Source organism: Pteropus medius, unplaced genomic scaffold, assembly GCF_902729225.1.
Source record: "Pteropus medius unplaced genomic scaffold, Ma_sr-lr_union100, whole genome shotgun sequence".
NCBI classification, from domain to species: Eukaryota; Metazoa; Chordata; class Mammalia; order Chiroptera; family Pteropodidae; genus Pteropus; species Pteropus medius.
In genome coordinates this window covers 138250-163290 of record NW_024344377.1, presented here as the reverse complement: position 1 = coordinate 163290, position 25041 = coordinate 138250, and the positions used below count along the sequence as shown (strand labels likewise).

The 25041-nt window shown below is 54.3% G+C and overlaps 1 protein-coding gene across 6 annotated transcripts in view; it reads left to right on the top strand.

The window, feature by feature from the left end:
- The first annotated feature begins 255 nt into the window (after positions 1 to 255).
- LHPP (phospholysine phosphohistidine inorganic pyrophosphate phosphatase) overlaps positions 256 to 25041 on the top strand; it is a 97408-nt gene continuing 72622 nt past the window's right edge. For 4 of the 6 annotated variants that reach the window (XM_039870764.1, XM_039870763.1, XM_039870761.1 and 1 more), the window contains exons 1-5: positions 304 to 473; positions 13943 to 14130; positions 17309 to 17462; positions 23475 to 23538; positions 24440 to 24532. In XM_039870764.1, the coding sequence (XP_039726698.1) occupies positions 349 to 473; positions 13943 to 14130; positions 17309 to 17462; positions 23475 to 23538; positions 24440 to 24532 (624 nt within the window). In that variant the 5' untranslated portion in view covers positions 304 to 348. Of the gene's footprint in view, positions 474 to 13942; positions 14131 to 17308; positions 17463 to 23474; positions 23539 to 24439; positions 24533 to 25041 lie in introns of all 6 variants that reach the window. The other 2 variants (XM_039870760.1, XM_039870765.1) reach the window with 2 other exon arrangements.

Genomic DNA, 25041 nt, shown 5'->3' with positions numbered 1-25041 from the left:
CCAACTATTTCCATTGCTTTTAGGGCTGTCCCACTCCGGCCAAAGGATGAGAAAATACTAGCGAAGCACTGGTACTACTCGTTCTCTTTAATTTTTGCTACTTTTACAGGTGTCTCTTTGCTTCAATCTGCCTTGCTCCGAAATATGCCCACTTAACTCTTGCGGAGAAGGCACCCATTTGCGGGGCACGGAAGTCCCGAGGCAGCGCCCGCCCCTCCCCCGCCGGCCCCGCCGGCTCCGCCCCATCCTCCACCAGACTACACTTCCCAGGATCCCTGCGCGACGAGCGCAGCCGCAGTTTCCAGTCATGAGTGGGGACGCGGAAGCTGAGGTGCACGGCTGCGCGCAATGGCCGCTTGGGGCGAGCGTCTGGCTGGCGTGCGCGGGGTGCTGCTCGACATCTCGGGCGTGCTGTACGACAGCGGCGAGGGTGGCGGTGTGCCGATCGCCGGTTCCGTGGAGGCGGTGGCGAGGTGAGTGGGCTGCGGTGGCCGCCGCGAAAGCAGGTCAGTCGGGTCCCTGCAGCCGCCTCTGGCCGCTGCCCGGGCCGGGGCGGGGCAGGGAGGGGCGGGGCTGCTGCCCTGGCCCCGCCCCCGAGACTTGAGGATCAACCTGGGGAGGATCAGCCTGGACAGGACCCTGTAGCAGCCCGGTTGTGCAAGGTACCGGGCGCCTCTGAGCGAGCACTAGGCCTCTGCTGGTTAGGGCTGCGCTGTCCAACAGGGTGGCCACTCGCTACTGTGGTCTCTCAGCGCTGGGAATGTGCCTAGCCTGAACTGAGGTGTGCTTACTGTAAGCGTAAGATGCACACTGGATTTCGGAGACTTAGGAAAATGTAAAATAGCTCATTATATTTCATATTGAGTACATGTCGATATGATCATTTGAATATATTTTGGGTTAAATAAAATATGTTAAATTAATTCCACCTGTTTCTTTTGACTTTTGTTAATGTGGTTACCAGAAAACTTTAAATTACATGTGACTGGCATTGTAATTCACTTGGACTGTGTTGATTTTGTTTAGATGGTGGGAGGATGGCATAGAGGACACTGCCAGGACCCTGGTTGGCACCAGTGGACTCTGGGCTTTAGAATTGTCAGTGGCATTGCAGACCAGTGCTGCCATGATGTTGATGGGCGGTCAGGAAGGGCTAACTGCACAGGACTTGGGCTCTCACAGTCATTAGCTAGGGGATCTTGGCTTGGTGGCCTGACCTCGTTGGACTCAATTTACCTACCTGTAGATAACAGTTAAGTGAGCCTCTTGGTTCTCAGAGAGCCCACCCGACCTGTCTGTACAGTAGCCAAACTGTCTTGCATAGCAAAGCAGGGGGTGTTTGAGAGGTCAGGAACTCAGACGAGGCCACTAGGAGAGTGCGTGACCTGGGGCCCCAGACCTAGGAGCCTCCCTGTGGCCCTGGGGGCACAGTCCTGAAGTTCAGGTTTAAGTGCCTTCCTGGCCTCTGCCTTAGACTCCCTTTACCTCAGGCCTTCAGAGTAGCTCTGTCAAAGACAAGAGCATTAGGTGGTAGCACCTGTGGGAGTGGAGCAGAGGACACTGGGCTGTGTTTTGAGGTGACAGGGCCTTGTTATGGAAGAGCAGGAGTCCAGAGCCACAGGGCTGTGACTGAGGCAGACAAAGTCTCTTGGGGCTCATGTCTGGACAGTAAACCTGGACGCACAGGAATAAACAAGTCACCAGGGTGGCATGAGGGATGTGAAGAAAATGGATGCAGAGAGAGTGTGACAGGGATGAGGATGGCCTGTGCTAGAGAGGGGTCCAGGGACAGCTCTGAAGAGGAGGCATTGGACTGAATCAGAGGGTGAAGGGGCAGAGGACATGCATTCCAGGTAGAGGGAACAGTGGCTGCAAAGGTCCGAAGCAGAAGAGAAGTTGGCATGTTCCTTCTCATGGAACTGAAAAGTGGGGAGTCGTGAGGGGGAGCATGGCCTAGCAGGCAGGGGCTTGAGGGTCCCCTGGATTTTATCCTGAATGCAGTGAGAAGGCGCTGAACATTTTAAGAAGGAGCGTCGTGTGATTTGATTTACGGGTTAAAGAAATTTAAATGTGAAAAGCGAAACCTTATAAGTGCCAAATGAAAAATGGAGATTTCCTTTGGAATCTTGGAGTAGAAGACCTTTATACTTATGCCTCAAAATCTAGAAATCAACAACAAAAAATCAACAGTCCAAGAGAAAATTTGCATAAAGAAAGAAAAAACAAATGACCCCCTAAGCATTTGAAAGATGCTCAGTCTTACTCAAGTAGGAGAAATGCAAATTAAAATTATGCCAAGATGCCATTTTTCGTCAATTCGAGAAAGTTGGCAAAACCCCAAAACTTTGACAATATGTTCTGTTGGTGAGAGTTTGTAGAAATGGACCCTGTCACATGTTGTTTGTGGAAGATGCATTTGTCGTTATCAGCAGTTCCGCTTCTGGGAATTTCCCTACCTCCTACGTGAGAAATGACGTAAGTTCGAGGTCATTCATGGCAGTGCCTTTTGGAATAGCAAAAGACTGGAAACAGCTCAAATATCCATTAAGATGGGAGTATTAGGGTCCATCCAACTATATAGTGGCTTACCATGCAGTATAAAAAAGAATGAGCACACCTGCCACGTAGATGTTGTCAGCAAAGGCAGCAAGCACGGGACAGGATGCGCAAGGTACTTGTCTTTTGGGTGGTGAAGGCAGAAATGCAGGCATGACTCTTGATGCTGTGTTTGCATAAGGAAAGTGGAGAGAAGAGCTTCACTGTGTAAAGGGCTGGGGGCCAAGCAATTGGGGAGAACTGGGTGGTTGCGGGGAGGGGTGGGGGCAAGACCACTGTATAACTTTGGATACAGGTGTAAACATTTTTAAAGTTTTTGAACCATCCGAATGGATTTCCCATTCAAAATATTAGATTACAAATATTTTGTCAATTATGTCTCAAAAAAGCTGGAAAAAAATACTATACCAAAACAATTTTTTAAATATTTTAAGGTCTCTCTGACTGCAGAGTGAGGAATGGCCTGGCAGTAGGGCAGACGACAGGGCTCAAGAGAAGAAATTGGGTAACTAGCTGGGAGACGATTAAGGTGGTCCAGGAGGGACGATGGGGCTTGGGACACAGAGGTGGCAGTGGAGATAGAAGGGAGAGAAGGAAAGAGATGTTTTGGAGGTAGGACCAATGGGACCGGCTGACATATTGGATATTGTGGGGGCCAGAGAGAAGAAGAAATAAAGAATGGCTCCCAGTCAGACTGGAGCTCCGAGGGGTGGGGTGAGAGGCCGGGAGGGGAGTGCAGGACAGGTGCCGTGATGGCTCATGGTGTATGTCAAGGTCTTGGCCCAGCACTTGGTGCATGATAGACCTCACGACAGTATAACAGTTAGGTCTCATGTCTCATGTTATCTATATAGGAATTCTTGTTAATTCTTTTAAAATCAGGGCCACTTAGAAGCAACTTTTTATTAAAGTAAAATACAGCCATGTGCCGCTTAACAACAGGGACATGTTCTGAGAAACACATCTTTAGGTGATTTTGTCATCGTGAGAACATCGCAGAGTGCACTAACACAAACCTGGATGGGATGTAGCCTGCCACACACCCAGGCTATGTGGTATAGCCTGTTGCTCTGTAGGGGAGAAAGAATAATTTTACCTCTACCCTTCTGGGTTCGTGGCTGAGACATCACTGTCATAAGTGACAGATTGGCAGGAGAAAAAAAAAAGATTTAATAACACGTATACCTTCCATATATATGGGAGAGACCCAGGAAAACTCGCCAGAACAGCCGAAGCCATCTCCACCTCAAGGACTGTCTTCAGTTGAAGACAGAAGATGTTGAGGTTGGGAGGAGTCTGATGGAGCGTCACTAGGAAAAGCAGTCAACAAGATACAGTCGTCACACGGTCAGTAATGAGGGTCTGGTGTACACCGTCCTAGCAGGCGAGGCTCCAGGTGTCTACGAGCAACAGCAAAGATGGCCGACCCCCAGGAAGCGCCTACTATGTGCCAGGCATTCCTGCTTTCCTCTTACTGTCTCATTTAGTTGCCCTAACAGTCCGAGGGTGGGGTGTTATCTCCCTTTAAGAGCTAAAGAAACCATGGCCCAGAGCCTGCCAGGATCTCAGCTGGGATGTCCCAGGGACCATGGCACCCAGGTCTGCCTGACTCCTAACCGCTGTGCCAGACCTGTATTTAGCGTCCCTTCAGGGAGAAGGGGGCGTTGAGAAAAGGCAAGGGCTTCTCTCTAACAGCCTCGTCTGAGCAATGCGTCGGTTGCAGGGTCTGAGATTAATGATCCCCGGTCCCTTAAGCTCTGTGAGTTCTGCACTGATGTCTTCCAGCTGACTCCTAGGGGGCTTTGTTTTGGTTTGCTTTGTCTCCACAGATTTATCCAGCTGGGTGTTTCTGGTGGCACCTACAGTGTATAAATCTCACAGCAATGTAGTAACAGCCCTAAAATACGTCGCAGCCAGTTATGTTGCTGAGAGAGGGCCGCGGCGTCCCCAGAGCCTGCGGCATTCTGTTCAGTGAGAGGGCGTAGTACTTGTTTACCCTGGGGACTTTATCTGTCAGAGGCTCGGAGTACCGATGGGCTTCCATGGCACAGGACAAGGTCCCCATGCCACCTCGCCGCCCACCAGGGCCTCTGTGGCTCCTCGCCTCCCCCTCACCCACCTCACCTACTTGCTCCCAGTTACACAGACTTCTGGGGGGTGGTTCATCAACGGAGCCCCTGAGCTCCCCACTGCCCACCGAGCCCAGGCCGCCCGCACTGCGGTGCCCTCTGCGTCCCCCAACATTCCTTTTCTCTCTGCCACTCTCTGCCGGCTCTTCTAAGACTAGTCCCCTCCGCCCAGGCCAAGCCTCCAGTGGCCGACTGATGATGGTCGGGCGCGAGGAGGCCCTGCAGGCTGTCCTCGCCCTCCTCGTGGCTGGCCCTGGGCCTGGAGGAAGCCCAGTGTTGGTGGCAATGAGTGCATTTCGGGGGAAACGTCCCCCAGGAAAATATGCCTGGTGTGGGGGTTTTCCATGGGGACCTGTCCGCCATGCAGGACAGGGCCATTTTCTCCCCGTGGCAGCCGGGGAAGAGCCAAGAGCGGGTTGTGCCAGGAGTCTTACGGAGCAGGCCCCGCTTGCCAGGGGGAGTGATGCTGGGCGGCTTTTGGCTGCTTTTAGTGTTTGCGCAGCCACACAAGCGAGGCGACTTGGCTCCTCACACTCAGCGGCCTCCTTGATGTGCGCGGCTCACTTTGAAGTCACAAGGGAGCTCTGAGGGAGTCACGGGGTGAGAACAGTGCCGCAGAAGGACAGGTGCGATGGGCGGGCACTGTGAGAGAGAGAGAGAGAGACCCGGGGCCCTGGCGGAGAGTTAGCCTCCGCGCAGCTCCCCAGCACTGTCGGGCCCCGAACAGCGCCTTCTGTCCTGGGAATTCCCCTAGGGATGGAGGACACCTCACCACTCTTCTCCCCAGACTTTCTGTGGTGACAGCGGTCCTCAGATTTTCGGAAAGGTTCCCACCTTTCTGGGGACACAGCACATGGGGAGTATAAACGCTGCTTTTTAAAATGACGTCGACCACAATGACAGCAGTGGCCATTGATTGAGGGAGGCCTGTTCCGCTCAGGCAGCTGCTTGACTGCACACGCTGCCTTCACAACCGGCCCAGAGGTTGGGGCGTCGGCCCCTTTTCAAAATGAGGACTGAGGCTTAGACATTCAGGGACTGGCAGAAGTAGAAAAAGTGGCCGAGCCAGGATTCACCCCCGGTCTGCCGGATTCTATCCCTGCTTTCCCCCACAGCACCCCTCTGCCTCCATCCGTCACTCATGCACCCAACAGGTATTTCCTGAGCGCTTCTGCTCTGCTAAAGACGCTGCTGTGGGCCCTGGCAGTGACTGGGCCGTCGGCATTTCCTGCCCCTGAAGCTGACGTTCCAGGGCGGGCAGACCAGCACACACACAGCAGCCAGAAAGGCTACTGCCAGATGGAGAGGCCGGGAGATGGGGAGCCGGGGGTGGGGGAGCGGGGCCTCAAAAATCCGGTGAGGTGAAACTGGGGTCTGAAGATGTCATCTGGGCCAGGAGTGTCCCAGATGGGAGACCAGGAGGCCTAGGCTTCTGCGGCCATGCAGACTGCCCCCTTGGAGCTGCTGGGATCAGTGCTGGGTGGGCGTGGTCCTGGGACATCTGTAACTGGCCTGGGTCCCCCCATCAGGCCCTTTATTGGAGCCCATTCTTGGGCAGTTGGGCTCCCTAAGGGGAGCCATTCAGAGGCAGGGCCAGGCACAGCAGGGGCAGTAGGGGCTGGCCCAGGGGCTGCCAGCACAAAGGATGGTCCCAGCAGCGTCTGCATGTGAAAGGCGGCTGGGCATTTACTGCATCCTGTCATGGCTACTTAAGCACATCTGCTGGGCTCTGCAGGGCCGGGCCTTTTTGGGGCCGGAAGGGAGCGGGCTCTGCCTCAGCCCAGGGCAGCCTCATAAAGCAATTCCCACCCAGCGCTGCCACACCCGCAAGCCACCCTTCAGTGTGGGGCCTCTCAGCCCAGTGTGCACCGGAAGCCCACTCAGGCCCCGCCCAGCCGGTCTTGGAGCCAAGGGAACAGGGTCTGGGGGACCTTGTCTGAAGTCGGGCCCCCTCCTCGATGCTGGACCACACTGGTGTCATCGGCCCGCGGGGCACAGGTCCCTAGGAGTGGCAATAATAAGAGCTGCTGCTAGGGACTGTGGGTGGCTGGGAGCTTCACCTGCGTTGCTTCAGCCCATCCCCCCGCAGGTGGCCCCGCACCTGCCCGAGGGGGCTTTAAGGATGTCAGAGGGGCAGGTACTTGTTTGGGTTTGTTTAGAGGCTGGGAGAACATATCGCTTGCCTCCGGGCTGCGTGTTCTCATTTCATAATATCTGCTGTTTAGGCGTCAGAAGTCATAGGTGACCTCCTTCTTGTAAACATTCCCACCAGGGCATGTACGTACGGAGTCCAGAGTCCAAACCCTCATCACCGGCCCTGTCCCGGTCGTTCCCCCAGGGTGGCATGGTGGGTCCCTCCAGACCTTTTCCTCTGTGTTTCCGCAGAAGCACAGGGTTTCGAGACGCGGCCCCCTCCCTCTCCTGATTCTGGCCCAGTCCTGCGGGCCTCCATCACACCCGCCACTGCTCCCCGCCCCGCACCCTTCAGGCAGCCCTGGTCTGCAAGGAATGTGTTTTCTTGTGTCACAGGTCACAGGAGGCTGGAGTCCCCTGCGGATCCTGATGCAGGGTTTCAAACTCTTAGCCTCAGAGCATTTATCCCCCAAGTGAAATTTGAGTAGAACCCCTAAATTAAAAAAAAAAAAAGGTAAAAGAGCAATGTTTGAATAGTGTGTATTTTTAATGGTCGAATCTGTAATATTGATCACGAGTCCGTGGAAGTGATGCGCGTGTTTCGATGAGTAACAGTATTGCCGTCTCGCACAGTAGATACAGTTTAGATGTTCACAGCTCACCTGCGTGGCCGGAAACAACCTGTGTGTCCACCAGGAGGAAACGAGGGGACAATACGGTTTTATGCAACTGCAGAATATTGTGCAGCCGTTAAGAAGACCGAGGTCGCTCTGTTTGTTGTTGACATTGTTTCTGTGGCATGAGCGTTGTATATAGTAAGTGAAAAAGTCATAGAGTAACATGTACGAAGGGCCTTTTTTGTTCAGAAAGGTAGTTAAAGGAGACACGACACCCCGCATGCATCGTGGGTGGAGTAAGAACCCAGGGAGGCGTGAGGCCGCCCCATGGCTCCCTGTCCGGACAAGAGCTGGCGCCAGGTTTCTGATCTCTGCCTCAGTGGGTGGGGGTCACCCTGCAAGAGTCGAGGGCAGCCAGGATGGGAGTCGAGGGCAGCCAGGGTGGGGGTCTGGGGCAGAAGGAATGGTTCCCCTGACAATGCTGCCTCTGGTAGGAAGCGCCTGCTGACCAGGAGGCATGCGTGGCCAGGTTACACACGAAGCTCACAGGTGGAGTCACGACCCTGCCCCGGCACCCCAAGGATGTTGGGAGGAGCCATACTGGCAGAGCCGAGCTGGGTCCTGCCCTGGGTGGTGAGCAGGGCGGTTGCCCATGACCCTAGGGCTGGCAGGATGTGGCCCTGTTCACAGAGAAAGGACCCGCGGCTCAGAGAGGTGACGGCACTTGCTCAAAAGCATCTCATGCCGGTTCTTTCCACAAGGCAGGTACCGTCACCTCCAGAAAGGTAGATGTCACCCTCGTGGGCTTGGGTTTCGAGTCCAGCTCCACCCTGTGGTTGTGAAGTGGTCCTGGGCAAGTTCCTTCACCTTCTCGTGCCTCAGTTTCCCACTGTAACAGTCACAGGGTGTAAGAGTCAAGTAAGATCTTTTTTCTTTAATGCTTTGCTTGTTCCACATCTAGGAGCTGAAGCAGCATTTCGTGGCTTGCACATTCCAAACAAAATCACTCTGCTTTGCCAGCGGCTTGGATTCTTCACTTTTGTATATATTTTCACAAACGTTGAAAGGTTTTCGTTCAGGTCGTGTGCCTGGGCGAGGCATTCGGCCCCTCCAAACCCCAGGTCCTCATCATAAAGGGGAATTTTGACCCATCTGTCAGATTGGCTTGACTCAGTGTGAACGTGTGGGTAATGTGTGGGGGAGAGCATCCAGTCACTGGGAGCTGTGGGAGCTGTTGTTGGGGCTCTCTGTCCTGCGTGCTCCAAGGATGTCCTCCAGGACCAGTCACCCTGAGGCTGGCCCCAGGCTCCCTTTGCTAGATTGAACTTTGCCCTTTCTCTTGACGGTGTCCCCTGGTAATGGTCTCTGGGCTCCCTCTAGCAGCCGAGGCCTCCCTCACCTCCTGGCTCTTCCTGCTGTCCCTGGTTCACCTGGCATCTGGCTTCCTGTCAGACTACCTGCCTCAGTGACCCAGACGTCTCAGCACTAGGGTTGTCAGGAGTGTGGTTGTCATCGTCACCATTGCTGTCACTGCCATTCATTGAGTATTTGCAATGTGCCAAGTGGTTCTCATTTGACTTTTCATTTATAGTCTTCACAATGGCTGTATTAAGTAGCTACTGTTACTGCCCCATTTTGCAGATGTGGAAACCGAAGTTGAAAAGGGCTAGGTGACAAGCCTAGGTCACACAGTGAGAGGTGGCGGAGGTGCTATGGGTGTGTCTGCTTCCCTAGCCAGGCTCCCACCTTACCCTGGGAATGCCTGACTTCTGTCCCCTGCAGTACCTGGCATTGGACCAGCCCCTGATGGTGCTCAGCGAGGCCTGGCTGGTGGCTGACTTTCCAAGGCTGAGGAGTGGTGCAAAGAACCCATGACTCCCCAGGTCGTGTCCTTAGGCACCTTGTGTCCCTCTGGGCTCATCTCCTTTGTGAAATGAGCCACCGGGACAATCTCTGAGGTCTCCTTGGCTTCTAGATTCCTCGTATTCGATTCTGAATTGTGTTTATTAATAAATAGTAAATTGATGTTTGTGGGCTCAGCATTTCTCTTTGATCTGAGCTCAGAGGCTCAGGCAGGTCAGAGAGAGAACAAACAGGATGGCAGGCGAGGTGGTCATGGGCGCAGGGAAGGTATGCCATGTGTTTCCTGAGGGACCTGGCTTTGGGGCCTGCCTAACGTCTATTCGACCTCATCGCCGTGACCCTCAGGTCACTGGCTGGCCCAGACTGAGAGGCCGAGCCAGGGCCCAGCCATGCGTGTCGTCATCTCCCACGTTCTCTCTTCTCTCTGTCCAGACTTCGGACTCTGTCTCTTGCCCGGACTCTGATGACACATTCTGCCAGCAGAGTGTCAGATGGAGAGTGGGGAGGGACCAGCAGGACAGGTGAGCAGCTGCTCACTGGCTTTGTCGGAAGGTCTGCACCGGTGGGTCACTGGAGGGAAGGTGGAGATACAGCAGGCACAGCTGGACCTATGGGCGGAGGGTCACGCAGTACGTCCGCAGTGCCCAGCCAGCGTGAGGGAGGGCGCACAGTACGTCCGCAGTGCCCAGCCCCAGGTTGCTGGAAGGCCAGGTGCTGCCGTTACCTCATTTCATGGCTGAGTCTCAGGGACCCCAAGAGTCCGGTCCGTGGGTGCCCAGCTAAGGGCAGGCGCAGGACCCCAGTGGGAAGCCAGGCCCCATTCCCAGCAGGACAGAAGCCCTTCTGTTGCTGTTCCAGCCGCAACGAGGCTCCCTGACCCTGAGCTGATGCCCATTGGGACACTCGGGGAGCTGGGCCGAGGTCCCCCCAGAATCAACGTGTGCTTGGATGACTATCGTTCTACTCCAAACCCTGCTCTGATCGTGGGTTCCTATTTGACCTTCTAAACATGTGTTTTCTTAAAACAAATAAGCAGGTTTTAATTCTCCAAATGTGTGTTTCAGCCTCCACGGCTCTCTACAAGAGAAGAGCCAGGGGTCTCAGAATCAGACCGTGGCCGGCGGAGCCCAGCCGCACAGAAAGCTCTCAGTGCCTCTGGGGACTAGCGTTCCCTGAGGGCCTTGGCCGGGGCCACCGGCGTTGCAGCATTGCAGTTCATAGCAACCCCAAGAGATGTAAATGTCCTTTCGGCTCTGAGGTAGCTGAGGCAGAGTTTCATTTATTGGCAGGGGGGACGGGCTCTACCTGGCGGGGCGGGGGTCCACGGCCCTTACCGGAGGAAGCGACATATGAACCAGGCCTTGGAGGATGAGTGGGACTTGGCGGTAGGGGAGGCTGAAGGCAGACTCTGGGTCAGACGAAGGTGACAGATTCCCAAGGGCTGGGGTAGGGACCGAGATGGGCCCAGCTGGGAGGGGCCTTCTCTGGGACAGTCTCCTTGCCCCCTGCCCAGCATCCCCTCCCGGCACCTCTGTGGTGAGCCGAGAGCGCAGCAGGCTATGGAGCTGTGCCAAGGTCAGTCGGGATGTCCAGTAATCGTCCTAGCTCTACCTGCTACCGAACGGTAACGAGAGGGCTTCCATTATTTTCGGGTGAGCGCCCCCGGCAGATGCTGACAGCCAGCAGATGTGTGAGGTCCGAGGTGATTTGCAGGGGACCAGTTCATATGATGCACAGTAATTGCACCAGGCGACGTCGTTGTCACTCAAAGGCTGTCCTGGCCCGCCGGGATGAGGTAAAGGTCAGTTCAAAGATCTGGTGCGGCCACAGGAAGTGGGGGCAAATCCCACTCTCACGGGGCTCCTGGGGAGGGGCAGCAGACTGCGGCAGCGGCCGTGGTCTCAGAGGGCTGTCTGGCTGCAGCCCCCCTCTGGACTGGGGTGAGAGGACCCACACTAAGCCCCCTGTCCCTACGGTTCTTGGGTTTTGGGGGTAAGGCTAACATGGCCTGTCCTGGAGTGGGGCCTGTCCCTGGTGCTGAAATCTCTTGACTTTGCTCCATTGGGAGCCCTGGCTGGCTGGGCCACAGCCTGAAGCCACACCTGGCTTGGGCTTTCCTGATATTCTGAATCTTATGCTCCAGGCCTCCCAAGGCCAAATCTGTGACACCTGGCAGCAGACCCCATGAAGAGATGCCAAGGATTTGGTACCTTGGTTGTCTTGGTCTGTTTGGGTTACCACAGCAGAATGCCACGACTGGGGACTTAAACAAGTTTATTTTCTCAGAGTTCTGAAGGCCAGACATCCAAGGTCAAGGTGCCAGCGGGGTCGGTTTCTGGCGAGAGTTCTCTTCCTGGTTGCAAGTGGCCACCTTGCCGTGTCCTCACGTGGCCTCTTCTATGTGCACGCAGAGAGAGATCTCTGGTATCTCTTCTTATAAAGACACTAATCCTGTCACATCCCTGTCCCACCCCAGTGACCTCATTTGACACAATTCAGTGCACAGCATTGGGTGTCGAGGGCTTCGCCTTCAGTGTGGACCCATTCTCTCACACTCTTGGTCCCCAAGTGCACACTCAGGCGCACCCCATGTCACCTGTTCCCACTTGCAGAGTGTCAGTTTCCTTCCAGCAGGACGAGCTGGGCCGGTGTTCTGGGGCTACGGGGCCTTTCCCATCATGGTGCCACCGTACAGCTGTAGCCAGCTGTCAGCTTGTTTCTTACAAGCTGTGTGACCTTGTAGGTCTCTGCCTCCTGGCACCTCGTATTCTTGTCCCTAGGATGGGGATAGCGGTTCTTGCCTCCTTGGCTCATTTACTCCATCAGCACGTGCTTAGTGACTACCACCTGCACGCCGGGCACCTTGCACTGGGGATATATGTAGGGAACACAAACTGTGTGGCTCTGCCCTCAGAGAGAGGATGAAATCAAATCACAGACACCGAGCCCCAGGTAAGGCTCAGGGTAATGTAATCACGATTTACCATTCTAACAATAACGAGCACTTTTATTATTTTCACTAACTACAATCAATGAGGAGAGGAACTAGGACTTGTCCCAAATGGTCAGGAAGCGTCCTTGGTGACAAAGACACGCATCCAAGGCCTGCAGTTGGGGGCGTGAGTGGACAGACCCATAAGGAGGGGACTTCCCCAAACATTTCCCACAAGATTTCTCAGGGACCGCCATTCCTAAACCGTTACTTTGATCTTAAAGCCGGCGTTCTGTATGACCTTACGCAGAGGAGACCAGTGTTCGATGTGTGTGCAGTGCATTCTGATACTCACCCGTTTTGTCGTTGGCATCTGAAGTCGTGTTCGGAGCGGCAGATGTGAGGCGCTGCCCTCTCACCGCCACGCCGATTGTTCACTGTTCTGAGAAGGTCACATCATAATTCATTAGCAATAATTAGTCCCCCGGCACCCCCTGCACTTCTTCACGCAACGGCTCCATTAACTCGGGTGTGAATCACACGCTCCGGGCGCCAATCGATGAAGATCTGTCCACAGTATACACGGGGATGCTATTAGTCACAATAATTAACTGCCTAATTAAAAATACGAAAGCTGTCTTTATGAAGGGCAATTAACCACTAAGCCTAATTGATAATTCATAACCCTCTGATTAGGAAAGACAAATACGAAGAAAGGACTGACCCACCTGGGCCGTTGATTAAGACGTTGTCAGCCTCTGGGTCTGCGTTCTGTTGTCAGTGGATCTGCAGACTTCTTCCCAAGTCGCACCTGTTGGCCCATGGGAACGTGGGAATCGGTGTTCTCACCGCTGAGTCCTGTCTGTTTCTGTGGAGGCCCGTGGGGACGGGGAGCCGCAGGTCTGGGACTCCCTCAGGGAAGTGGCAGGCGTGATCGGGTGGCCATAAGGAAGGGTACCTCTCAACAGCCATCAGTCACTGGACTTGACACCAGTCAGTCATTCAGCACATGCTAATCAGGGGCCCGCTGTGTGCCAAGCCCTGTGTGAGGCACTGGGGATGCTGAGGAGAGCAGAACAGATCCCCTTCCTGACCTCACAGAGCACGTAGGTGACAGGACAAGCAGGCACACCTCAGCTTGGCCCCTCAGCCTTCTCTTTTGGGGGAAATATGGATCCAGACATAATTAGGCATACGTAGCTCAGATGCAAAATGTGAGTGGTAATTATTGTGGAAAGGCACAGAGAAATTGCTAGAAATGATCGGAGGTGACCTTTAGCCAGGGGATGGTGTGGTGGAGGGGAGGTGGTGCGTGGGTTTCTGAAGGTGAAAGAATCGACACTTGTTGGGGGCAGTGTGTCCCAGTTGAGGGAGTGGGGACATGTCCCAGGTCAGGGAGCAGAGATAGGTCCCAGGCCCAGGGAGTACGACACGTCCCAGGGGAAAGAGAGGCATGGGCAAAGGCCAGATGGAACCTGGGGGCGTCTCAGGTGCGCCAAGCTGAGGAAGGATGAAAATGAGCTCAGGGCCCCTGGAAAGGCTCTGCTCCAGCTCAGAAAGCCCAGTCCAAACACTCGGGGGTCAGTCAAGGCCCACCTCAGGGACCTCGGTGACCCGATTGTCCTTGGAGAAGCATCCACCTAGGCCCCTCCCCAGGAGGCCACACGCTCTACGTGGTAACGGCACCCTCTACCTGTCCTTCCCGCCTGCAGACTGAAGCGGTCCCGGCTGAAGGTGCGGTTCTGCACCAACGAGTCACAGAAGTCCCGGGGACACCTGGTGGGGCTGCTCCGGCATCTGGGCTACGACATCTCTGAGGGCGAGGTGACCGCCCCGGCCCCGGCCGCCTGCCTGATCCTGAGGGAGCGAGGCCTTCGGCCACACCTGCTTGTTCACGATGGTAGGTCTGCCGGGCCCTGGGCCTTGGTGGGTGAAGGCGCCCCCTTTCAGGGTAGGGGTTGGGGAGGACATCCCTCTCACCTGGGCCAAACCACTGGGAAGGACACAGAGGTAACACCTGGGTCTGCTGCCATCGCTCATGGGCCTGTGGGTGGGAACCCGATGGGTCCCATCCATCCCCGGCCTCATACCAGAGGGTCCCTAGAAGGGCAGGGAATGTCAAGGGGGCAAAATTGGCTTCTGCTGGGTGGGAGTGGGGGGGCCGGGGAGAGGATGATGGGGCGGAATGAAGCCTGTGCATTTCTAACGTCTGGCCCATAGCCTGAACTATATTTGTGAAAACCAGTCCCGCTTCGGCAAATGGCACAAGGTTTACGTCCAGACATTGGTCTGGATACAGGAAAAGAGCTACTTTGATCCCCAGGAGGCAGGAACAGAAATGTCTTGTGCCTTCTAAATATTTAAAAAGCAGAGACATAAGCGGAGCTTCAGAATTCAGAACGTTTCTCTGTCATTGCACTGAGTCTTCTTCCTTCCTTCCTCTGCACTCGATATTTTTATTTATAAACCGCTGGCAGAGGCGGGCATGGTTTTCTGCATTCTGGCAGGTGCGGGGGCTCCCAGAGGTGGCAGTGCTCCCTGAAAGGCCCAAGCGTCAAATCCATAACTTTGGTGCCATTCGAATGTGACACACCTGGCCTTCAGAAAACGTGTTTTTTGGAATCCTTCCTCTGTGACCCAGGATCCCTGCCAGTGTCCCTAGAACAGGTCCCCAAAGAAACAGAAAGACTTAGGAAAGAAAATCTCCCTTCCCAAGGCGAAGGGAGGAGCGGGTCGAGCAGGCCGAGAGGAGAGGAAAATTCAGCATGCATTCACCCCTGAGTCAGACGAGGCGGCGGCAGCCGTGAACCCGCACCCATGTTTTCAGACTTCGAATCTTTTTTCAGGTTTAACTGTCGATGAATTTTCTCCCCAAACATTTTATTTTGGAAAATTTCAAACATGACAGCAAAGCCGAAAGAATATTTGTATGCCCATCCCCTTGATTTTACCAATGACATTTTACCCTTTTCTGCATTATACATCCACCCATCCCTCCATCCATCTATCCATCTCTCTGGTGCATTTCAAAATAATCTGCATGTTTTGGTACACTTCAGCTCATCATTAACTAGAGATCAGTATCTGTTTACAGTGTTTTTGATATAAAATTTATGTTCAATGAAGTGCAAACACCTCAAGTGTGCTTTTGTCGAGTTTGGACAGTGCATCCATCTGTGTAACCCAAAATCCTGTCAAGATCCAATGCTTTGTCCTCACCTGGAAGGTCCTTTCCATGCCCTTCCCAGTCAGTCCGCACCTCCCCTAGCGACACCGGCTATTTGAATTTTTTCCATTGTAAATAAGTTGGCCTTGGGTAGAGTGTCATATAAACAGAATCATACAACATCTAGTTGTGTTGGGGTCCCCACGACCACACTCAGGCTTGATGATTTGCTAGAAGGGACTCACAGGGCTCAGAAAAGCTGTCATACACATGGTTACAGTTTATCACAGTGAAAGAAAAGATTAAACTCAGCAAAGGGCAGAGACGCCTGAGGGGACAAACCGCTGGAGAATCCAGGCGTGACCTTCCAGTTGTCTCTTCCAAGGAAGCTGCCCTGGAGTGTGCTTAATCCTCCCCACAGTGATGTGTGACAGTGCATGCAAAGTGTCGTCACCCAGAGACGCTCACTGGGACCTCGTGTCCAGGGTTTTGATTAGGGTCAGTCAGGTAGATGTGCGGTGCCCACAAGGCTGACCAGCTCCTCCAGACGTCAAACTGAGTCAGCTTGGCCCGGGGACCTGGGCCTGCAAAGCCACTCCTTCCGGGGCTCAGCTTATCCCCCGACGCTGGTGGGGGGCCCATCCTGAAGACAACCTGCCTTCGGGATGGACAGGGTTTGAGCAGCCCAGCCTGCTGAGTCCACTTCCTTTCACAGTAGCCTTGGGTGGATGGGTCCTTTTGCCCAGCGTACTGTGTGTAAGACTCTGCCATATGGTCAGGTGTCCCTTTCACCGCGGAGCGGTGTTCATCCAGCGAGCCCCCCACTGCCCGTTCGCCCAGCCTCCACTGGTGGACACCTGGATGGTGTCCAGCGAACCCCCCACGGCCTGTTCACCCAGCCTAAGGGCGCTTCGGAGTCATGCTGGTGTTAGGGTGGATCAGTCTTTCTCCTTAGGGTGGATCAGCTCCTCCTGGCGGACACCTGGACGGTGTCCAGCTTTAGGCTCTTGGGGATAGCTCTGCAGCGAATGTTCCTGTGCAGACTTCAGTAAACACCTAGGGGTGGAGTTGCTGGGTTGCAGGGCAGGCGCGTGTGCGATCTGCAGACCGCCAGCCCTTCCTGAGGAGCGGCGCCCTTCCACGTCCCTCCAGGGGTGGCCGCGGTCCCACGTGCTCACCAGCGCTTGCTGGTGTCAGCTTTTTGATTCTCGCCATTCTCCTGGGTATGAAGTTGTGTCTCTTTCTGGTTACTTCATTTTTTTTCGATCCAGAAAGGTCAACATCTAATATGTAGATGAGAGTATGTTTCTTCCTAGGAACTGAAAACATGAGGCCAACGACTTGATTTATCCTCGCAACTTTTCCCTCTTTTCACATGAAATGGGGGAGGGCAGAGGAGAAGGAGGAAGAGACTTTTCTGAGGGGGCTGGTGAACTGGGCTGGTGGGGACGCAACTCTGCCCCTGCTTAGGATGTACGTGTTTCCCTGCTGTCCCATCTCCGGGGGCGTTGGCCGAAATGTGTCGGTGGTTCTTACAGTTTGGGGCCAGCAGTGCCAGCCCTATAAAGGTTGCAAGCAGCCTTGTTTCATCCAACATCTAGGAATCTTGTCCTCCAGGCAGATCTCCCTTCTTAGTTGCAAAGCTGTGGGTTTCCTGCCTGTGGCATTGAACTAAGGGCGCTTCGGGGTCATGCTGGTGTTAGGGTGGATCAGTCTTTCTCCTGACTAGCTCTCTAACAGTGGGGAGCTGGAGTTCCTTCACCTATGAAGCGAGAATCACACCCCTTCCTTGCCCACCCCCCATGGCACATGTGGGGACCAGAAGGGGACAGATGTGGTACACAGAAGGTATCCAGGAGACGGGAGGGAGGCATGTCACCCTTGGCTTTATCCTTTCTCTCTCTCTTTCCAGGAGTCCGCTCAGAATTTGCTCAGGTTGACACGTCCAACCCCAACTGTGTCGTAATTGCAGATGCAGGAGAAAGTTTTTCTTATCAAAACATGAATAAAGCCTTCCAGGTGCTCATGGAGCTGGAAAACCCTGTGCTCATATCACTGGGAAGAGGGTGAGTCGGCTCCAGGGAGAGTCATTTCTGGCTGCTTTGCGATGCTCTGGGTCTCTGACTTGCAGAACCAAGTAGAGAAGGATGCAGAAAAGTGGGCGGGGGCGGGCACAGGGCGACTTCCTTTTCCCTCTCCCCCTTTTCTTGCCTTTCATTTCTTCCTTTCTTTTAATACTTTTCGAGGTGTTTAGAATCCGCAGGAGCTGGTTGGTCAAACTTCCCTGTGGGCCCTGGGCTGGGAGAGGCCGGGTCAGGGGACGGTCGTTGCAGACGGAGACCCTCTTGGAGATCTCACGCGGGAAGTGTCGATTGTCCCAAGTTTAGAGCAAAGGGGGGGAAGGTGCATCCGCACAGGACACAGCACAAGGCGTTGAGGGATTGCGCGAAGGGGACACCTAAGTAGGGAAGATAGGCTTGAGGCCTGTGGGATGCTCGGGCCCGTGCCCACCCCTCTGGGCGCAGAGCGTGGTCTCTGTCAAGTGATTTCGTGACCGTTTTTCTCTGAGTCTGTAGCATGGACCTCGCCATCTCTTTCTTCAAAAAAAACCTGTTGGTTATTTTTCTTAACATCTTCTACCACCATTGAAGAAAAATTAGAGAATACAGATGAGAAAAAGAAGAAAATGAAAAGTATTTTCAGTTCCATGGCACAAGGAAAACAGCCATCAGCGTTTTGTGTGTCTTTCCCAGTGGTTCCTGTACAGATAGATGATCACAAATGGACATATTCACATCGGCATTGAACTTGACCTAGTTTTGTCGCCCGGTTTGTATTGTTTACTAAATGTTTTGTGAGCGACTTTCCATGCAATAGGTAACCCTGGGGCCTGGTTATTGCTCCTGTGCATATCCTGCAGTATTTTTAACTGACGGCCGCTGATGGTCGTTTGGGTTTTTCCGATTTCCTGCCTAAGCAGGGCCGTGATGGGCGCCTGTGCGTTTCAGAGGATGCGCGTTGCATGCCACCCAGTTGCTTTCCAGACAGCTGTGCAGCTCTGTGCTGTCGTCCACAGAAGCAGTGCCAGGATTTTAGAATCACGGGCTCTCCCAAGTTCCAGGGACACTGGAGTCCCGCCCCAGCTTCTCATGTGACACAGGAAGTCCAGGGCCATCTCTGGGGAGCCTTTCCCAGCTGACATGCTGCTGGCCGGGGACTCCTTGCCTTTGCCTGCCCAACGGGGCCCCCTCTGAGAAGAGACAAGGGAGAGACTGTTTATCTGGCTGCCGGCCATGGCTAAGCCCTTTATGTGCTCCGTCTTGTTAAAGCCAGAGCCCTGTGAGCTCTAGAGAGTTTAATGGCCATTTTAAACTCTGGTGGGTATATTGAGGCATTTGGGGGTGAAGGAAGTGCAGGCAGGGCCAGGAGTGCCACCCAAAGCCCATGCTCGTCACCCCAGGCTACATTCTAGAGCAAATATTTGGCCCACAAAAATCTTAAGCCTTTTTGAGCCCGTGTTTAAAAATTGGGAGATTTTACATAAAATATCCAGATTTCTGGATCTTTTGAAAACTCAGAAGATCCGACAGTGCTGGGCCCCACATTCCTGAGCGCACCTCAGCTTCGCTGAAGCCCCCGCCCGGTGGTTCCCGTCCACCCAGACCCCACCCCTTCCTGTTAACCTGTTCTCCACGCTTCCCAGCCACTGGCCGTTCACCTTGTACTGTTTCTACACGCAGTAGGGAAATATGGCTTCCTGGCTCTATTGCTATCAAAACAGGCAAACGAAAGAAATCTCAAGAAAGAAAAGAGGATCTATTTCTCTTGAGAACTAAAAATATTCTAGTGTGTTTATCCTACAGATAAAACATGTCCTGTATTAGTCAGGGTTCTCCAGAGAAACAGAGCCAGCAGGATGTGGATCTCTATAAAGAGGAATTGATTGTGGAGGCCAGGTAAGTCCCATGTCTTCAGGCCAGAGACTCAGGGAAGAGTTGCAGTCTGAGTCCAGAAGCTGTTTGCTGGAAGATTTCTTCCTCAGGGAAGTCAGACTTTGTTCTGCTCAGGCCTTCATCTGATTAGATGAGGCCCACCATGTTATGGAGGGGAATCTGCCTTACGCAGAGCCCACTGATTAGCTGTAGTTCTCATCTAAGAAACGCTATCTCAGAAACATCCAGAATAATGTTTGACCAGACGTCTGGGTGCCTCGGCCCCACTGATTTGACGTGTAAAATTAACCATCACAGCCCCTTCCCGGCCTTACAACCGTATGTGTAGGTCACTGCAGACCACAGAACCTGGCCTGTTTCACCCATCCACATGCCAGCCTTGGTCCGTTGGGGACCCCTAATGTCACTGACCCCAACTAGATAACAACATAAGGAAGAAGGTCTGCTGTAATTTTTGTTAAAACTTTTTTCTTTAAATTGTCTCTAATTATTGAAAGCTGTTATTTCGGATTACGGGAAGTAGTCAAAGTAGATATGTTGTCGAAAAGAAAAACTATGGAATCAGTTGCTTTTAGCTTGGTAGTTCTGCCACAGATTTGATAGTTGGCAAGGGTTTGTTTTACGAGGGAGCGATTAGTGGGGCCTCTAGCTGATGGGGGTTCTGGCTTGGGCTGCGGATTGGGCACCCAGAAACAAGAGAAAGGAACCGACAGCTTCTGGGCCTAGGTCTCAGCTTCCCGGGACAGCCCAAGGACTCATGAAGAGCTGTTGTCACGTCAGAGTGGGGGTCACTAATGGCGGAGGGCTGCCCTCCACCAGAGCGGGGCCGAGCGGGGCCCGGGGGAGGCCGGCTGGCGGGTGCGCTGGGGCAGAATGCCCTGCTCCTGGGAATGGGGTGATTTACATTTGGCATCTGTTTGGACCGAGAATGGGAATTGCCTTTGTAATTTCTTCTGTCATGCCTCAGTCAGAAAATTAAGCTGTTTACGTGACAGACTATGGAAGGTTAATGGCTCTTGTCGGAAAGGTCAGGTGGTCATTTCGAAGGGAGGTTGTGCTGAATAATCGGAAGGACACGAAAATAAAGCATCAAATCTATGTGGCTGCTTCTCCTGGGTTTTCCCTGTCTTCCCAGCACCCACGGCTGCTTCTTTGTGGCCGAGCACTCCGGTTCTGGCCAGGCCTCCTGCCGCTTTTGTTATGCTGGTAACAAAAGATAAATATAGCAAATCTTTTATGTTTCGAGAGTAACTTGGGCTTTTATATTGAAGAATATTAACAGGTACTTGTACTTAATGTGTCTCTAAAAATGTTTTCAGCTAACAGATGGCCTTCAAGATGTCTTTTTGTTTTTCTGAATGAATGAGAAATCAGGAAAAATTCTGGCCACTACAAAAACAAGCTCATATTCAGCTAAACAAGAAATAGTGAGGTTTCTAATTTTGGTTTATGGAAGTCAGTTTTTTTCTTTAGACTCTAAAAATTCGTGTAACAAAGACAGTTTTAATTGTGTATTTTAAGCCGATGTTCAGTTTTTTCCCTCACATCAGAACGAACATTAAACCTAAAAAAGTCCAGGTTTCTGTCACTTTGGAAGAAAGGCTGGGGGAGCATGAGGCAGACAAAAGTTGTGCCGCGTGGCCGTCCTTGGAAGGTTTTTCCATCAAGGAGGCTGCCCAGCTTCTGCCTCCTCTAGCCGGCCCAGGGCGCTGGGTCAGAGGCCCCCAGAATCCTCAGCTCCAAACAGAGCTGTGCCTGTGGTGTGGTTCTGTAATCGTTTTCTTTGGCTTCGGGGTGAGTCTCTCCTATGCTGGCTCCAGTCTTTCCTCACCCTCTCCTCTGTCCCTGGCTCATTTCAGCATGTCTCGTCCTTGTTCCCCTCCCTCCCAGTCTGGACTCACACATCCCCCTTCTTTCCCTCCCGCAGGAGTCATCAGGCTGAGGGGACAAGGGCGGGTGTCTCCCTGAGTACCTGACCGAGGCCTGTGCCTAGAGCAGCTTCTGGCCCATGGAGTCCTCTGTGGGGTGCTGCTGTTGATTCTGAGAGGCCCCTGGGCCTGGACTCTTCCACCCCCCCCCTTTCCTGAGCTTCGAGTCTCTGCTTTGATACTCCCTTCTCTGGGGCGCCTCCCTGTGTCCCTGTCCCCAGCATGTCTGGCCTACTTGAGCAGACCGCAGAGAACACATGGTGCTCCTCATCGCCTGTGTCTTGTCCTTCCATATTTATATTTGTTTGTGGACTTCTCTGCTTCCCTCAAGACCAGGAGTGCCTGGGGGGCAGCCTGGGTCTGAGAGTGTCCCCAAGTCCTGCCAAGGGGTGAGGTAGCTGTGTCCTACATGTCTGGGGACTGAGCTAACAGATGCCAACTTCAGTGCCAGCGAGCTCAGGCCCCAGCACCCTGCATCTCCCTCTTCCTTTCAGCTAAACTTGGCTTTACTCGTGATTTCTTACGACTCCGGACCTACGTACCGAAGGAAATCTTCATGCCAACGTAGTTGATTGTAGAAATGGGAAAAATAAAAGGAAGCTTTTTGGAGGCTGTATAAATGCAGAATACACGTCTGCATCTTGGCTTTAAGACAAATGCAATTATGGACCTCTAAGCCTGTTTTGGGGGGTCACCCTTTAAAAGGGGGAGCATTTGCAGGTCCCAACTCTGTAAGCAGGTGGTAGTTCTGACTAGCAGGCACCTTCCTGAATGCATGCAGTGTCCCAGCTCATCCATGTCCTATGGGGTGGCCCATAGAGCACAGAGCCTGGACCGTGTTGGAGAGGCCTGGGGTTCACTTGGAGGCCAATGAGTCCCGTCACAACAGGGGATGCCCCACAGCTTCAACAGATGGGCTGCAGGCTCCGAATCGCCCGACGGGGGTGAGTGGCAGGGGACCAGCCCTTGCCGGGGCCGAGGGTTTAGCTGACGCCCTGCAGCCTGCCTCGTTCAGCCTGGAGGCCACCGAGGCGGCGGTAGAGAACGCAGAGCAGAGAGCGCGTGTCTCACCTGAGCTTCGGGTGAATGGATGCAGGTGGGCTGCATGGATTCCAGCAGCCTTCAAGGCGTCAGGCGGGGCAGGGAGGGACAGGTGGTGTCCCTGGGCACAGCAGAGCTGGAGGAAGGGCACAGCTCTGGGGCAGCTCGTTTTTCCTACGGGCTCAGAACAGGTTTCAGCCCCACAAATTAGACCTGTGTTCATTCTTTCCTCCCCAGCTCAGAGCTGACTGCCTGTTTCCCAGTCTGGATGAACAATTATTTACAGTAATATTCTCCACTGTATTTTGAGCAGTTGCTGTATGCTAGCAGCATGTTAGGAACTTTGCACGCATTATTCTATTCAAGCCTTTCAGTGATCCGTGAGGTGGGTGCTGTTCTGTTTTGTCTTGTTTTCGCCCATCTGGCGGATTGGGAAACTCGGGCCCAGTGGGCTTAAGCTACTCAGAGTCCCGCTGTTAAAAAGCAGCGAGCGCGGATGTGAACCCCAAGGTCAGCACACTTCGCCCTTCTTCTCTTTGGCTCCGTGTGTACCCGCTGTTTAATGTCGCCCCGATTCGAAGGGCATGGGGAAGGGCGAAGGGTCCCGAGAGCCAAGCCGTCTTAGTCCCCAGGGAGACCGAGGGCTGCAGTCGTCTGGGAAAGCATCTGGCGCCCACGAAGCCCGGCGCCTCTCTGACCTCTGGCTAATAGGAGACGCGGCAGGGCGCTGTGGGACTAATGGGGTTTGTTCTGCAGGCAGTAATAAGGGGTTAATGATTAGCAAGTAGGGGTTCCCCACGTGCTCTGTGGGGCTGCTGTCCTTCCCAGAACACAGGTCTCTTGTTTTACCCTGTTAGCAACTGGATCCATCTGCCCCGTGGGTCCCCCGTTAATCACTGCAGTGGGGCCCCACAAGCCTGGCAGCAGGGGCCATTCTGACAGAGCTGCTGGCTCACGGTCTCTCCCACCCCGTGTGGCGGCCCGCCAGTGGGCCCCGTTGTGCTGACCTCCATCAGTCATTCTCAGCATGGCATGTGGACTGACCCTCCCCCATGACTCGGTTCTCTTGAGCTGGCAGAACCAGGACAGGGCAGTTTCTTTCGGCATTTCCTGGAGCATGGGCTCAGCTCACCTTGTCCCCTCTGCTCTTTCCTAGGCGCTACTACAAGGAGACCTCCGGCCTGATGCTGGACGTTGGTGCCTACACGAAGGCGCTCGAGGTACCTGCCTGGGTCTGTCCCAGCCCGCTTCAGACCTCAGGGCCCCTGGGACGTTTCTGGCCTTTCTGGGGAAGTGGGTGTGCTCCGCGTTTGCATCACCCTTTATGTTTTCAAAAGAGGCCCTCCTGTTTGAAAATGTCAGCGCCCCTCTCCTCTGGGGCCTGGCCAATCAGCTGCCCTGGCCGCTCCTCTCTCCTGTCCCTCCCATTCCTCCACCGCGGCACTGCCGGCGTTGACCCGGCTGGCCCTCCCAGCATGCTCTCTGCCGTTCTCCTCGGACCCTGGAGTCTGGATCTGTGCGGACCACCCGCCTCTCTGCTGACCTTGGGCATCTGGAGCTTAACGTGCTAACTGTGCTCCTTCCTGACCCCCTCCCTGTTTGCAAGGCCAGGCTCAGATGGGGCTCCGTGACGTCCGCTCTGACCCATGCCTGCCCAGCTGTCCTGGCCTAGGCTCCTGCCCCCATCAGGTCCTGTCACCGCCCTGCACGCAGGTGGGAGGGACGGCCAGACAGGCGCGGGAGCCCTGGGCCCTGCTTTCCTGGAGGGGCTGTGACGGAGCTGGGGCGGGTGGGGGAAGTAGTGAGAACGCTGGCCAGGGTGCCCGAATGACGCCTGTGGCTCTGCTAGCTGCGGGCCACCCCCCGCTGCGGTCGGGTGTTCGAGCCAGGGTGTTCGAGCCAGTGCCGGGCGCCTGGTGGGGAGGGGCCCCGAGCGTCCCGCAGGGCCCCGTGTGGCGTCATCCCGCTCTTGCTGCGGGTGGTCTCCCAGCCCACGCGCCCCGCCCCTCGGAGGCCCCTGGCCCATGGCGGCATTCCAGGCGCTCCGTCCCTGATTCCCCAGAGGGAGGCCTCCGCTGCAGGTCGGGCCTTCACCTGTTGCTTCATCCCTTCTCTCCCCAGTACGCCTGTGGTATCGAAGCCGAGGTGGTGGGGAAACCTTCTCCTGAGTTTTTCAAGTCTGCCCTGCAGCAGATGGGGGTGGAGGCCCACCAGGTAGGATGCTCCGACGAAGTACGCGTGGTGGAGGCGGCTCTCTGGGGAGGCCCGGGGCACTACGCAGGGGCAGCCGTGGGGCACGAGGGGTTCCAGGGCTCAGGCAGGCTGCGAGGGTCGGCTGGCAGCCGTGGGTGGACCCCGCCGTGAGAGCCGATTTGACTGTAAGCGGGGGAAAAACAGCAAAGGGGGCCCGCTGCACGTTGTAACCTGTTACATTCGTTTCGGTATAAGAGTGAGGAGCAGAAATGCCTTTGGCTTTTCCCAAGTGACATTTGCTTTTTTTCTGGAAGGATAAGAATTGACAAAGCCTATTAGTATATTAAAAATATTTCCCTGGAAAGACAATAGATAACAAGATTAAAACACTATGTAAAATAAAATCACACATCTTGCCACCTTTACATTAATGACAGTTTTGAGATAGATTGCCTTCCAAACGTACATCTTTAAAAGAAAAAGAAGCGGTTATGATTTCAGTGTCCACAGTGCACGTCCCCTTCCCAGGG